General features: G+C 33.3%; 1 protein-coding gene across 4 annotated transcripts; it reads left to right on the top strand.

Annotated features, from left to right (window-relative positions):
* The first annotated feature begins 1,561 nt into the window (after positions 1-1,561).
* LOC124828588 (coatomer subunit beta'-1) lies at positions 1,562-14,075 on the top strand. 4 transcript variants are annotated; one of them, XR_015780126.1, is made up of 26 exons: positions 1,562-1,733; positions 2,009-2,029; positions 2,194-2,255; positions 2,428-2,482; positions 3,451-3,487; positions 3,592-3,917; positions 4,013-4,144; positions 4,267-4,415; positions 4,817-4,885; positions 5,050-5,200; positions 5,301-5,366; positions 6,176-6,364; positions 9,194-9,334; positions 9,425-9,499; positions 9,644-9,820; positions 9,938-10,029; positions 10,114-10,230; positions 10,778-10,892; positions 10,990-11,061; positions 11,480-11,676; positions 11,777-11,870; positions 12,176-12,282; positions 12,415-12,529; positions 12,626-12,817; positions 13,291-13,356; positions 13,726-14,075. XR_015780126.1 is itself a non-coding variant. In XM_088092470.1 (26 exons), exons 1-25 carry the CDS (start codon positions 1,731-1,733, stop codon positions 13,308-13,310), a joined length of 2,724 nt encoding a protein of 907 aa, XP_087948596.1. In that variant the 5' UTR covers positions 1,563-1,730; the 3' UTR covers positions 13,311-13,356; positions 13,726-14,075. The 4 variants fall into 4 exon arrangements, 1 of the variants encoding a protein (XP_087948596.1); XR_015780125.1 differs by having other exon boundaries at positions 1,563-1,733; positions 12,626-12,843; XM_088092470.1 differs by having other exon boundaries at positions 1,563-1,733; positions 12,626-12,767.

Genomic DNA, 14,075 nt, shown 5'->3' on the forward strand with positions numbered 1-14,075 from the left:
TCTACCGCATTCGTCAGAACAGCTGTGACAACTTTAACAATAAAACACAACAGTACCATAATCACAGCAATAACGAGATAAATAAAGGTTATCCTACAATTGAGAAGAATATACTATAGAAAAGGTATTATTCGAGGAGAAAGATCATTGAAAATAATCAAGTCTAATTTAGAAACATATAATGTTTAGAGATTTTGACTTAAAAATAATATATATATTCTTGAATTAGAACGTAGTCGTGTTTATATAAATTTAAAAAATATATTTAATTTAATATTTATAAATTATTAAGAATAAAAAATTTGAAGAATGATTATAATAAATAAAATAATTTAAATATATTATAATTATGGTAACAGAAAAATCATTATAATGAAATATTGTAATTATGGTTGTTTTTTTGTAAAATTAATTTTGATAAATCTATATTTATTTGATTAAAATAATTTGTGTAACAATTTATTTTGTGTAATTAACAAAAAGCTCGTAACAAATACTGAATAAAGTCACCATATTACAATAATAAATAAATTATAGAAATCAAAAGCAAAAAGGTTATTACCGGGAAATAGTTACGCCTTTAAAACCATCATTCTATTACTAAAGTTTGAAACATTTATGAATTAGTTTAGTAATTATGTTATAAAAAAATTGTATACTCATCAATAAAAATATATTTTTGGTGGCATAAATTTTAAATTAATTAATGAAAACGTGTGTGTGTGTGTGTGTATATATATATATATATATATATATATATATATATATATATATATATATTATAATAACATAATAATTTATAAATTGACCCAGAGCACAATTTTACATAGTCAATTTATGATCAGTAAAGTATTGAATCCTTAAAGTATTGATAATAATTTTCGATTATCAATAAAAAAATTCACACCAAAAATAATTTAGTGAACACCATACACAATTCACTTCGTAACCATAATTATTGCCATTAATCTAGAAAAGAATTATTATTTTATATTGAAAAATAATTATTTCTACAATCATTAATAGAAATTTAGTTTATTACACAATTATAATAGAAATTTGTCTATTTCAACTAATTAAAATTTCATTTAAAACCGTTACAGATAATATTTTAGAAATAAAATCTATAAAATTAAGTGAATAGAAATTCGCAATACAAAAAACAAAAACCCTTTTCAGATCGATGCCAGTATTTGTTTTTCAACAAATTTTCTTTAAAAGTAAAATTCAGTGTAACATATTAAGCCTCTCCAATTATAATTTAACGAATTAAACCGAATTAAACTAATATGACAAAAGTTATCCATAAAATAAAATATGAAAAAAAAGCTTATAAAATAAAAATTATTTGTTATAGAAAAGTGGGTCCCAAGAACCACGTGGCAAGCATGTCATTGCCACGATGTCACCATTCCACGCTTGTTTCCGCTCTACCATGAAGCATACGGTGTCACAAGGCACAGGGTAGTATCGATCCAGTGGCATTTTCGTAATCTCGTTTAACTGCATAACACCGCTCTCCTTCTTTGGTTCGTTCATCCTCATGGTATTTACACCGTGCTTTCTTACATTACAAATAAACACATTTCTCTCTCTCTTTCTCTCTCTCTCTCTCTCTCTCTCTCTCTCTCTCTCTCACTGAGCTCGATCTCCTTGGGCTGGTCGAATTCGGTTTCTGATCTCCGAAGATTGATCTCGGTAGAGGCTAGTGCACTGTCCAATCTGCAAAAATGGTGAGCTTCCTCTCTGATCTGCTCCTTCGCAAAGGCTTCTGCATTCTTAACAACCTTAGATCTGGACCGAATTACCTTCGATTCAATGCTTTATCTTCTCGCCATTCTCTCTTTCAGTGTCGAATGCTTTTCTACCTGTTACTTAAAATTCGAGCGTCGCAATTCGCTTTCCTAGCTCTTGCTATTTCAATTTCAATGTGATCTACTCTGGACCGTGCACTGACTCATGTTTTTTGTTGTTTGTTTGTTTTTTCTCTTGTTAATTGCACTTGCAGCCTCTCAGACTCGAAATCAAGGTAATTCTGTTTGTAATCTGAATCATTGTATATTTGTTTTTGGTTTCCTGTGGATTTTTTTTATTTCATTGCCTACGAGATTAGATTTCTTGGAAACTAAGCGTAGTGTGAATGATTGACTTTCTGGATGCTTAGTCTAACTTGTTATTTTAATATTTGATCAGCGAAAGCTTGCGCAAAGATCAGAAAGAGTAAAATGTGTGGATCTACATCCAACAGAACCATGGTAGTGCCTCTTATTCTGCTGTTGTTTTGTTTCTGAATTTAATTTATGATGTGAGGAATCATTATTATTGGGAATATATGTAGTTCGCGGGGATTTAGTCACTAGTAGTGATGTTTGTCATCCAAGGTTGGTCTCATTCAATTAATTACCTGAAGCAACCTTGTCAATGCAGGATTCTGGCGAGTTTATACTCTGGAACTGTCTGTATCTGGAACTACCAATCTCAGGTGAGCAATTCTTTATGTATATTGTCATGAAAGAGTTTTTTTTTTTTTTTCCTAACTGAGAAATGTAATGGTTGATATGTCTATCTTGGTACTTTGATAGACACGGGGTGTTTATCGATTGATCTACGAACAAGCCACCTTTTGCATGGTGCCAATATATAATGAGCCACTAATTCAAATAGAGGGGGCCTATTCTATCCATGATTCCTTCAAAATCTTCAAGTATCTATATTATATGATTGATTGAATATAATACTGTATGATGTAGTGATTCATTACATGGAGAAAATATTGAACGAATAAATGGTGCTCTTTAAGTGATTTTGTCTTGAAGCATGGTTAGAAAATGTTGTAGTATTTTGTACTTTAAAATGAATAGAAACTGGGACTGGTGTGAAATTTACATACTGGTCAATATTTGATGAGTATACTGTGTTCTTTTTTAATCCATATCACACCCTTTTGAAGTTCCAAATGTAAGACCAGTAATTAATCTTATTTACGAGATCCCAGAGTCTGTGTTTGGAATACATTTAGATAAAATTATGTGCTTCTGAATATTTTGGATGCCTTTATAAGGCTTTCTGTTGAGCTGTGAGACTTAAGCACGTTTTCATAGATTGATAAAATTTGAATAACTGTAGATATTATGATCATCGTTTGGCATTTCCTTTGCTTTTAAAACTTCATATTATGCAAGCTTGATTTTTTCAGTTTCTAGTGTATCGGGTTAGGATTTGTAGTCTTGCTTTTCTATGATGGGTCTTCGTCTTCGCTGTTTGTTTATAATATCATAGCTTATGACACATTCCTTGTATCTTCATAGATTGTTAATAAGGGATGTTAGTTTCTCAGTTTCCTGTTTTATATTTAAATTCTTCACAAAACTGCTGCTTTAAACGGGTTGTTGTTAATTTCAATGGACATTTGCTTCTGTTATTAACATAATTTTATTTATTATATTTCAGACCATGGCCAAATCTTTTGAGGTTACTGAGTTACCAGGTACATGAAGTTATGAATTTTATTTAATCCATTTGTTTTGTATAACTAGCTCTTGATGCATTTTCTAAAAACCACTAGAGCTCTTATGCGACATGATTTTGCAGTTAGATCAGCCAAGTTTATTGCACGCAGACAATGGGTTGTTGCCGGAGCCGATGATATGTTTATTCGTGTATATAATTATAACACGATGGATAAGGTCAAAGTATTTGAAGCACATACTGATTACATTAGGTGTGTGGCAGTTCATCCCACCCTTCCTTATGTGCTTTCATCATCTGATGATATGCTCATAAAACTCTGGGATTGGGAAAAAGGCTGGGTCTGTACCCAAATATTTGAAGGCCATTCTCATTATGTCATGCAAGTCACATTTAATCCCAAAGACACAAACACCTTTGCCAGTGCATCTCTTGATCGGACCATAAAGGTATATTTATGTTGTTTCCTTCTGTGCCAAAACAATAAATAGATCTATGATCCTATGATATAATGCATCAACACAACTGTTTTCTTCTTTTTCAGATTTGGAATCTTGGCTCACCTGACCCTAATTTTACATTGGATGCGCATCAGAAAGGAGTAAATTGTGTTGATTATTTTACAGGTGGTGACAAACCATATCTAATAACTGGTTCTGATGATCACACTGCCAAGGTTTTGTTTTAATATTTGTTTTTGTTTGTTTGCTTCTTTGATTTATCTGTTTATGCAATTATATACATACATATATGCATATAACATATGAAGAGGAATAACAGTTGAAACTTACGAAACAGGTATGGGATTATCAGACCAAAGGTTGTGTCCAGACCCTAGATGGTCACACACACAATGTATCTGCTGTATGCTTCCATCCTGAACTTCCTATAATCATTACTGGTTCTGAAGATGGTACAGTACGCATATGGCACTCCACAACTTATAGGTAAAGTGGAATGCACAGATTACTGAGTTATGAGGTTTAATATTATGCTTATTGCATTTGTCACTTTCCTCTAGATTTTTTTTCTTCAATAGTCATCACTTGTGTTGGAAATTGGATTATTTGTTTATGGTTGACTTTTGACCTTAGAGAATAAAACTTATATGGGTCTGCCCTTTTTGTTTATTCTGTTTGTATAGGCACATAAAAAGAGTGGAAAGGTTTATTTTGGTGACTATAATGTCTAGATGTGATTTAAAATTAAGATAGCACATATTGAGATTGATAGGACATATTTATCTCCCCATTTTTCTATTTAATTTCAGGCGTCTGTTTTTAAGATGTTGCTATATTTATTGGAAGTATATTTTCAAAATTTGTTTTATGGTTTGATCTGCTTGCAGGCTGGAAAACACATTAAACTATGGCCTTGAAAGAGTCTGGGCTATTGGATACTTGAAGGGTTCACGTCGGTGAGCTTTTTTGTGGATAATTTTTTTGCAATTTCTTAATAAATTTTTTTATGCCCTTGAACAGTGTGAGTGGGAGATTGCTGTGGCAAATTGAGCCTGTATTATGAAGTTTCCTTGCCTTTACTCTTTTTTCATAACCAAAATTATTGGGTGCGTTCAAACAGAGTTGTGATTGGCTATGATGAAGGAACAATTATGGTCAAACTTGGTCGAGAGGTACCTGTGGCTAGCATGGACAACAGCGGAAAAATTATTTGGGCTAAGCATAATGAAATTCAGACTGTCAATATAAAAAGTGTAGGAGCAGATGTTGAGGTGTGAACTCTATAATAAAATTTTGGCTGATTAATTTGCTAGCATGAACTGTCAAGTTCTCTTTATTTTTAGTGACATGTGCAAGTACTATGCTTCTTAGATTGCTGACGGAGAAAGGTTACCTTTAGCTGTTAAGGAGTTGGGCACATGTGATCTCTATCCCCAAGTGAGTTAATATGCTTTTTATATTTTGTTTCATTTTGTTGCCTGGTTTTTCTATTTTTAATTACAAATTTTCTATTTTTAATTATTTTTGCTCTAATGCAAAATTTGGCAAATTCAGAAAGTAGCATTTGTACATGATTTAGCAAATTAGACATTTTGGTACATTTACATTGACCTCATCATCGGCATTTTCTCATGTTTCATGAATCATGAAACATCATGTTACATAAAGATTGAGTAACATATAAGATTAAATTCCATCCCCGTTTAGAACTTGTTTATATACCAATATGTAGTGGCAGGCGTTGAGATGCAAAATTTAGGGTGTTTGGTTGAGTGCTTACATAATTGATTTAGTTACAGGTAAGCTTGAACTGAAGTATTATATGTTTTAAACTTAAATTTGAGATAAAGTGGGACATAATTTTCTCAACTCAATACAAAAGCTACATTTTTTCACTTTTAGTTAAACATGCTTTTAGAAACAAAATCACAGTTGATAAAAAAATAATAAACATGTCCTTTTGAGTCAAAATCATCTCTGGGATGCTCAAGTGGAAGTTGATAGGTTCCTAATGCATTCCATAACCCAAACATGTAGTAATAGCAGGGATCTTCTGTTGTTAAACTTAGGCATCTATGTAATATAGCAAACCAGTCACTAGTTTCGAATTATCTTTTGTAGTTTCTAATCTATATTCATAGATGTTAGTTTTAATAGAATAGTTCTTATTTCTGGTTCAATCATATCATCATCAGCAATGTTTTATGGGTGGTTGGTTGCTGATTTTGATTTATTTTTTTCTGCAGAATTTAAAGCACAATCCAAATGGGAGGTTTGTTGTTGTATGTGGAGATGGTGAGTATATTATATACACTGCATTGGCTTGGAGAAATAGGTCATTTGGTTCAGCACTGGAATTTGTTTGGTCTTTTGAGGGAGAATATGCTGTCAGAGAGAGTACATCAAAGATTAAAATCTTTAGCAAAAATTTCCAGGTTTGTACTTCATTAAAAACTTTATAATATTGTGCTTTGTGTAATGAAAGTTGTGATGAGAACTGTTAGAATAATTTATATATCTTCTAAGCAACTTTGTAAAAGCTGTTTTTTTGTTGTATCTGTCTATCATCTAGAATCCTAGGACCGCACTTTATTATGTTTCTTATTTTCTTTTGTTGTTCTTTTGTGTGTGTGTGCTCTACCTGTTATTGTTTGACGAGGAAAACATTGTTTGCTGTCTTTTGTTGCTGGCTACTGTCTTTCTCTCCAGCATGCACCAAATCTAGAACATCTGAGTGACACATAACCCAACTGATCATAGGGGCAAATCCCACCTTACACCACTTATTTGTGCCAAGGCATGGGTTCCACGTGCTGCCTTTTGGTCACTAGAGCTATCTCATTCCACCTCAGTGGTTTCACCAGCCTCTTTAGTCCCTGTTTTAATCCTCTTTCTGTCCTTCCTCTACTAGTTGAAGCATTGACCTTCTTGAACACCTTCTGGGTTTCCGTTTGTACCCTTTCCTCCAAAAGTCTCTTTTGCACCTGCCCATTCTTTTTCTCAATTACCTCAAAAAGCTTAATGGAAAATTTTCCTAACTTGGTATGCATTTTGTTGGCCAAGATTTCCATAATCACTTGGAAAAGGATAGTAGTAAAATATCATTAGAAAAATGTTGAACAATGGAAGAAGCTACAGTTTCAACTTTGCACTTTGTTTTGACTGCTGTGAAACCCAATATTTTGGGAACCCTTATAATTTAAAATGTGTGAATTTTTTTTGAAGAAGACTCAGTATTTTTTCAAATAGCCTTCAACGGCTTTATGCTGACATCTCATAAAGAAACAAATCATGACATAACATCTTTCATTGCTGAAGTTCAATATGTTATGGTGGAGTTAAAGATTTTCTTAGAAAGTTATTCACTAGAATAAATTAAGAAGTTGAACAAATTTTGATCATATTTGAGATAAAATCTTAACTGCTCAAGAAGTTCCACCAATGAAGAGAGCTTAACATCACGACTTCTTCGTTTCCCAACCCTTATAAGCATAAATCTTCATGAATCCTATGCTATTGTATGTACTCATGAAAGGAGAGATTGTGGCTTAGAAGAGAGTTTGGGAGGTGAGGATCTCCTTAATCATCCTAGATGTGATAAACGGTGATTGTTAAATTCAGTCTCTTGATCATAGTAGTAGTACATAGGAATTAGTTCCTCTTCCACATGGTAATAAAACAATTTTGATGTTGATGGACTTACTCCATTAAAGTTGGGTTAAATTTTGAAGTTGATCATCTTAAAACTAGATTGGTGGCGAAAGGTGTTTGATCAAGCATGTACCATTACATTAAAAGTTAGCTTTTTGCTTAGTGGTAAGAGCTCAATTCAAGAGTTGGAATCAAGGCTACGATCACGAGTTTGATTCTTAGTGGCACAATTGTTAATGTGGAGATTGTTGTAGGTTATATCAATTGTTTTGTGACTTAGGCTAGGTAAGTCAAGTTAAAATCAAAGAGTTTTATTCCTAGTAGGACAATTGTTGAGGGGTAGATTGTTGCAGGTGGAATGTCATCAACTATCCTGTGACAAAGGTCATGTGAGTTAAGTCACAATGAAATTGTGGTGTTTGGGATGCAATGCTCTTGAGTAGAAATAGTTGTACTTTGACTATCAGTTGTAGCTTTTGACTTAGCAGTAAGTGCTTGATCCAACAAAAAAGTAAGTGCTTGATCCAACAAAAAGGTATACTCAGATTATGATGAAACTTTTTCTCATGTGACAAATGACTATTGTCTGACTCTTCTTTGGCATGACAATTATTCACCGTTGGCTTCTTCTGCAATTGGATATTAAAAAAAAAAATTCTTCATAGTGATTTGTAAAGGAAGAATTCCTTTTGGAGCAACTTGTTGGATTTCTTGCTCAAGGGAAGTCTAGGTTGCTTTCAAAGTTTTGTCGGTCTCTCTATGGTCTCAAGCAATGTCCACACATTTGGCTTGGAAAATTTGGTCACATTGTTCACAGCTTTGAGCTAAATGCAATGAAGCATATCATTCAGGTTTTTAGTGTCATACCTCTCTTGGAGAATGTGTTCACTTGATTGTGTATGTTGATGACATAGTCATTATAAAGAATGGTGATGCTAAAATATCTCAACTAAAGAAGCATTTATGCAATCACTTTTAGACTTAAGATCTTGGGTGTCTCATATTTTTTGGGCATCAAAGTAACTCAATCAAAGGAAGGTATCATACTTTCTCCAATAAAATATGACGTATATATCTTGAAAGTAACTTGCCTGATTGATTGTAGGCTCATGAATATCCTATGTATCTAAATAAAAAATTAATGGCAGAACTGGATTGAATCTTTCAGACCTAGAGAGATACTCAAAACAAGAATTTTGAAGCAGTCCCTAAGTATTGCAGTATCTCTATCCTTTCTTTCTATTCTTGTTCTGTTTTCCATAGTTGTATTGTATGGATTAGTTCCTGGAGTTATATTAGTCACAGTGGTCATAGTCCAAATATTTAATAAAGTTACTTTTATTACCAATCAGTTTATGACAAGGAGTGTCTAATTAAACTATATGAGCTATTAATTTTCCTCAAAATAAATATATCAGCACTAGAGTTTGACAAATTTGCTTCAAAGTGAACATCAGGGCTTCTATTTTTCATCTTCATTTATTGATTTGCCTTGATCATCACTTTAGGAAGTTCACTAAAATTTAATCCTCATTGTTTTATAGTGATCTCCAAATTGAAATAAAGTTGCTCTAGGGAATACTAAGTTGGAATTCAAACAATGGGTATTTCAGGAAAAGAGGAGTGTCCGGCCAACATTTTCAGCTGAAAGAATATTTGGTGGCGCTTTATTGGCAATGTGCTCCAATGACTTCATCTGCTTTTATGATTGGGCTGAATGCAGGTTGATATATCGCATTGATGTCAATGTGAAAGTAAGTACTTTGGTTAGGTGATAGATATTTATATGCACCTTTCATTCTTATTCCATTTTAAATTTAATTTTGTTAATTTTCTTGTGTCAGAACCTCTACTGGGCTGACAGTGGTGATCTAGTGACGATTGCTAGTGATACATCATTCTACATTCTGAAGTACAATGTGAGGATTCTCATGAACTTCATTTTTTTCTTATACTGTTTCCTTGCTATGAAACCTGTTTTGCCCGCTACAATTTTGATGACTGATATTTGTCAGATCTTCACTGGTAGTGCTATTTACACATTTTGACTTGCATTATTGCAGCGTGATGTTGTTATGTCACATTTAGACAGTGGAAAACCGGTAGACGAGGAAGGTGTTGAAGATGCTTTTGAACTCTTACATGAAATGAATGAGCGTGTTAGGACAGGCATCTGGGTTGGGGATTGCTTTATCTACAACAACTCCTCTTGGAGACTTAACTACTGCGTTGGTGGTGAGGTATTAACTCTTTTTCCATATAGAGTTCTAGTTTAAATAAAGAAGTTCTTGCATTCCTTTTTAATTGAATTACAAGCATAATCTGACACCTCTTGATGCATAATGTTATGTATTTAGGTTACTACAATGTTTCATTTGGATCGCCCTATGTACTTGTTGGGATATCTTGCAAATCAAAGTCGTGTTTATTTGATTGACAAAGAGTTTAAGTAAGTAATAGTTCTGTTTTGATTCTTCAAAGTTTTAAATTGAAATAATCTGACTATTTTCCTGTTTATCAATTGTTTTCTCAGTGTTATGGGATACACACTGCTTTTAAGCTTGATTGAGTACAAGACACTTGTGATGCGTGGTGATTTGGAAAGGGCCAATGAAATTCTACCATCAATCCCTAAAGAGCATCATAACAGGTAAAAATCACTTTGTGTCATTACAAGAGAATGATTAATGTTTTTTGAACGATTAGAAATATGTTTGGTACGGTTAGCATTATACATACTTTTGGTAACAGTTATGCTTTATAAAGTTATGTATATAATGTATTACATGTTACATTCCCTCTATACTTTTTTCTTGTCAAAGAAAAGTGTGGTATGATCCCATAGAGTTTCAACCTGCTGTAAAACATAATTGCATCTTTTATAGCTGATTTGGGAGTCTTTTGACACTTAATAGTTTTGTAAGAATAATTATTAAATTTAATTGGGACTTTGTAACATCGTTTTACTTCTCCCCATCCATCTTTGCTTGTAATGTTGCGCTTTTATTGTATTAAACAATCAGTGCATAATATTTACAGATAAGTGTTACATGTTTATTTACCTGTTGTTACATTGATTTATAATTGTGTTCTATTGCCCTTTAGTTCAAACTTCAGAGTGTCTTCATATTTGAAATTTGGTACTTAGTGCTAATGTATTACTTGCATCATAATTGAGATACTTGGTTTTATGATAGTGTGGCTCACTTTCTGGAATCACGAGGGATGATAGAAGATGCTCTTGAAGTAGCCACTGACCCTGACTACAGATTTGATCTAGCGATACGTCTTGGAAAACTAGACGCTGCAAAGGTATGTTCATGCAATAAGTATATGAGGAGATATTGCTAAATTCATCTAATTTCTCTTCTTGAGTTTGATTTGACTATTCATCCTCTTTTTGTTGCAGAGTATTGCAATAGAATTGCAGAGCGAGTCTAAATGGAAACAGTTGGGAGAATTAGCTATGTCTACTGGAAAGGTGCTCTCTGTGATTTGAATCTTCAAGTGTATTGATTTTTATGATATTTAAAGCTTGATTGCACTTTTAAATATTCATAACCAAATGTATTAAAGATTGCCATGATGATGTGCTGCTGAATTTGACCACGTGCACATGATGTATATTGATCTAAGTGAAACTTTTGTGATTCAAGAGACTATGGATTTTAGTTGTGGGCATGTTAGGATTTGCTTCATTGTAAGTTAGAAGTTATGGTCATGTGCTTTGTGTTGTAGATGCTGATTCTAGTGTATAATTAAGACGTTAAATGTTGTCTTTTTCTTGTCAGAATAAATAATAAATTCTAGAAATTGGGGGAACATGCATATTGCTTCTTGTTGCAAATGTCTCTTGTTCCATTGTAGCTCAGTGCTCACTGCATGTTCCATTCTTGCAGTTAGAAATGGCTGAGGAATGTTTGCAACATGCAATGGATTTGAGTGGTTTGTTACTCCTATATTCTTCTCTAGGAGATGCTGAAGGAATATCGAAACTTGCATCCCTTGCTAAGGAACAAGGGAAAAACAATGTTGCATTCCTATGCTTATTTATGTTGGGTAAATTAGAAGACTGCCTTCAACTATTGGTAGAAAGGTATTTTTCTAAACTTGTGCTCTTTTCCTTTCTAACATTAGTGGCAGGGAATGTTGATTAGACTTTAGTTACATATATAGCTAAGGTGTGCCTTTTACAGCAATCGAATTCCAGAGGCAGCTTTAATGGCTAGATCTTATCTTCCGAGCAAGGCGTCAGAGATAGTGGCAATTTGGAGAAAAGATCTCAATAAGGTAATTTTTTATTCAGGCAGATGATCTTTACTTAGGTTGGAACTTCCTGATTACTTCGACTATGATATTATGGGAGGGAATCTGAATCCTCTACAGCCCTAAAAAAGAACTGCACCTTCTACTGTGGAAAATATAAGAATATTCAACTGTATTTGGTTTTAATATTTTATCATAAAAATCTATTTTCAAGAGCTAAATATCTTCTGATATTAACCCATTATTGTCAGAAGACATGAACATTCTCTTCAGTTGCCTTGTTTGTCTTGTCATGTCGATAAGTTGCTAGTGGATATATTTTGTTACAGGTTAATCCAAAGGCTGCTGAATCATTGGCTGATCCTGAAGAATATCCAAATTTGTTTGAAGACTGGCAAGTTGCACTTGGTGTTGAATCTAAAGCTGCGGAAACAAGGTCAGGGCACAGAATGCTTACTTTCTTGCATCTTATCTTGAAGCATTCGTAGTTAGTAGATTAGCATTTTTGTGCAAAACATATTCTCCATGAAATGTTTACTTTTTGTTAAAGTTTTGTTTTTTATGTTAGGAATGTGTACCCTCCTGCAGACCAGTACGTCAACCATGCTGACAAATCACACATTACCCTTGTTGAAGCTTTCAGAAACATGCAGATTGAAGAAGAGGAACATCTAGAGAATGGGGTATGTTATTTTGTTTTATGCCTACATAAATAATAACCTCAATTCATTGTTAGTTGTGGTGTTAGACCGTTGGCTTATTTTGTTGTCCTTTTGTAGTTGACTGAAGAAAATGGAGAAGAGCACTACACAGAGGAACAAAATGGAGAGGAAGGAAGCCAAGAGGAGGCAGTTGTAGTGGATGCAGATTCTACAGATGGTGCAGTACTCGTTAATGGTAACGAGGCTGAAGAAGACTGGGGTACGAATAATGAAGGAGCCCCGTCAGCCTAAAAGCAATTGGTTGGGGTGGTGTGAAAATCGAAATTTTGTCTCTGGTGATTAATTGTTTCTGAAGTGCCATTTCTAACTACAGTTTGACGACTAGCTGTTTTTACTATAACTACTAGTACTACCTGGGTCCTAACTTTCTTAACTGCTCTCACTTTTTAGAGTATTGGATACTACACTGCAATTAGGCTGTATATTTGAGAATGAGGGAGGAATAAAATAGCATCCATTGTCAATACTGAATCATTGACTAAATATTATGACTATTGCTTACTAGAAATGAGGGCCCTGTAAATATAAACGTTACAGATACTGACTTTATGAATTCATCCTTGACCAACCATTTATTTGTTGTGTTTACTTACGAAACTTTATTATTAGATTGTGTACTATTACAGTATTACTGAAAACAATGTGAAAGACAATAAAGTTGTTTCTTTTAGAAAAAAATAGTAATTTCTTATCCTCACTTATCTATTCATTTTTGTTGGCAGTGCTTGCCCCACATCACTAGGTCTCATCAAGACAGTCTGTTCCAGCTTCTGGGATATTTATCTGAGGTTAGGATCATATTTTTCCATTGCAATGGTCATGACTCTGCATTTGCGGAAAATGTGAAAATCAGTAGGCTTAGTCAATTTACCAATAAGAATATTTGTTTTAGCATATCCAGCTGTATATTATTGAATGATAGTTTTTGGTTATTATCATGAAATTATTACCACTCAACAGACTGTTTTTGGATTTAATAACTATTTCTTCATTCTATTTGGATGCTTGCATTTTGAGTAATGTTGCTGAAGGTAGACCTGCTCGTTGTTGTGTGCATCTGCCAGTATTGCATGCTTTGTTGGATGATTGTGCATTACATAAACTTAATGTATTATACTTTAATGTGTCGGTTTCATGTTATTTAATTTAAAATGCAGGTCTCCTCAAGGTGACATAAAGAGGTTTTCTGGTCTGGTAGTTTGTTTCCTGGTGTTGCGGTTTTGTAGTGCCCTGAATTTTGTCATTTTGCACGTGGTACAAACAATATTTCATAGGGTCAGTTAGAATTTGCTAGATATATAGCACATTCTTTGGAGGCTTTTACCTCAATATACTCATATCATTGTGAATGTAGAAAAAACGGAACTAGAGATGAGTGACTGCTTAAATTTTAGATAGTTTTTATTTTGAAAAAAAAAATCATGTCCGTGATTAAACATTTTATTTTTTATGGATTGTAAACATGCATGGTTAATAGAGAAAATAATGATTCCCCCTAGTTCTTCAA

The sequence above is a fragment of the Vigna umbellata genome, chromosome 6 (genome assembly GCF_029865625.1).
Source record: "Vigna umbellata cultivar VRB3 chromosome 6, Vumbellata_1.0, whole genome shotgun sequence".
NCBI classification, from domain to species: Eukaryota; Viridiplantae; Streptophyta; class Magnoliopsida; order Fabales; family Fabaceae; genus Vigna; species Vigna umbellata.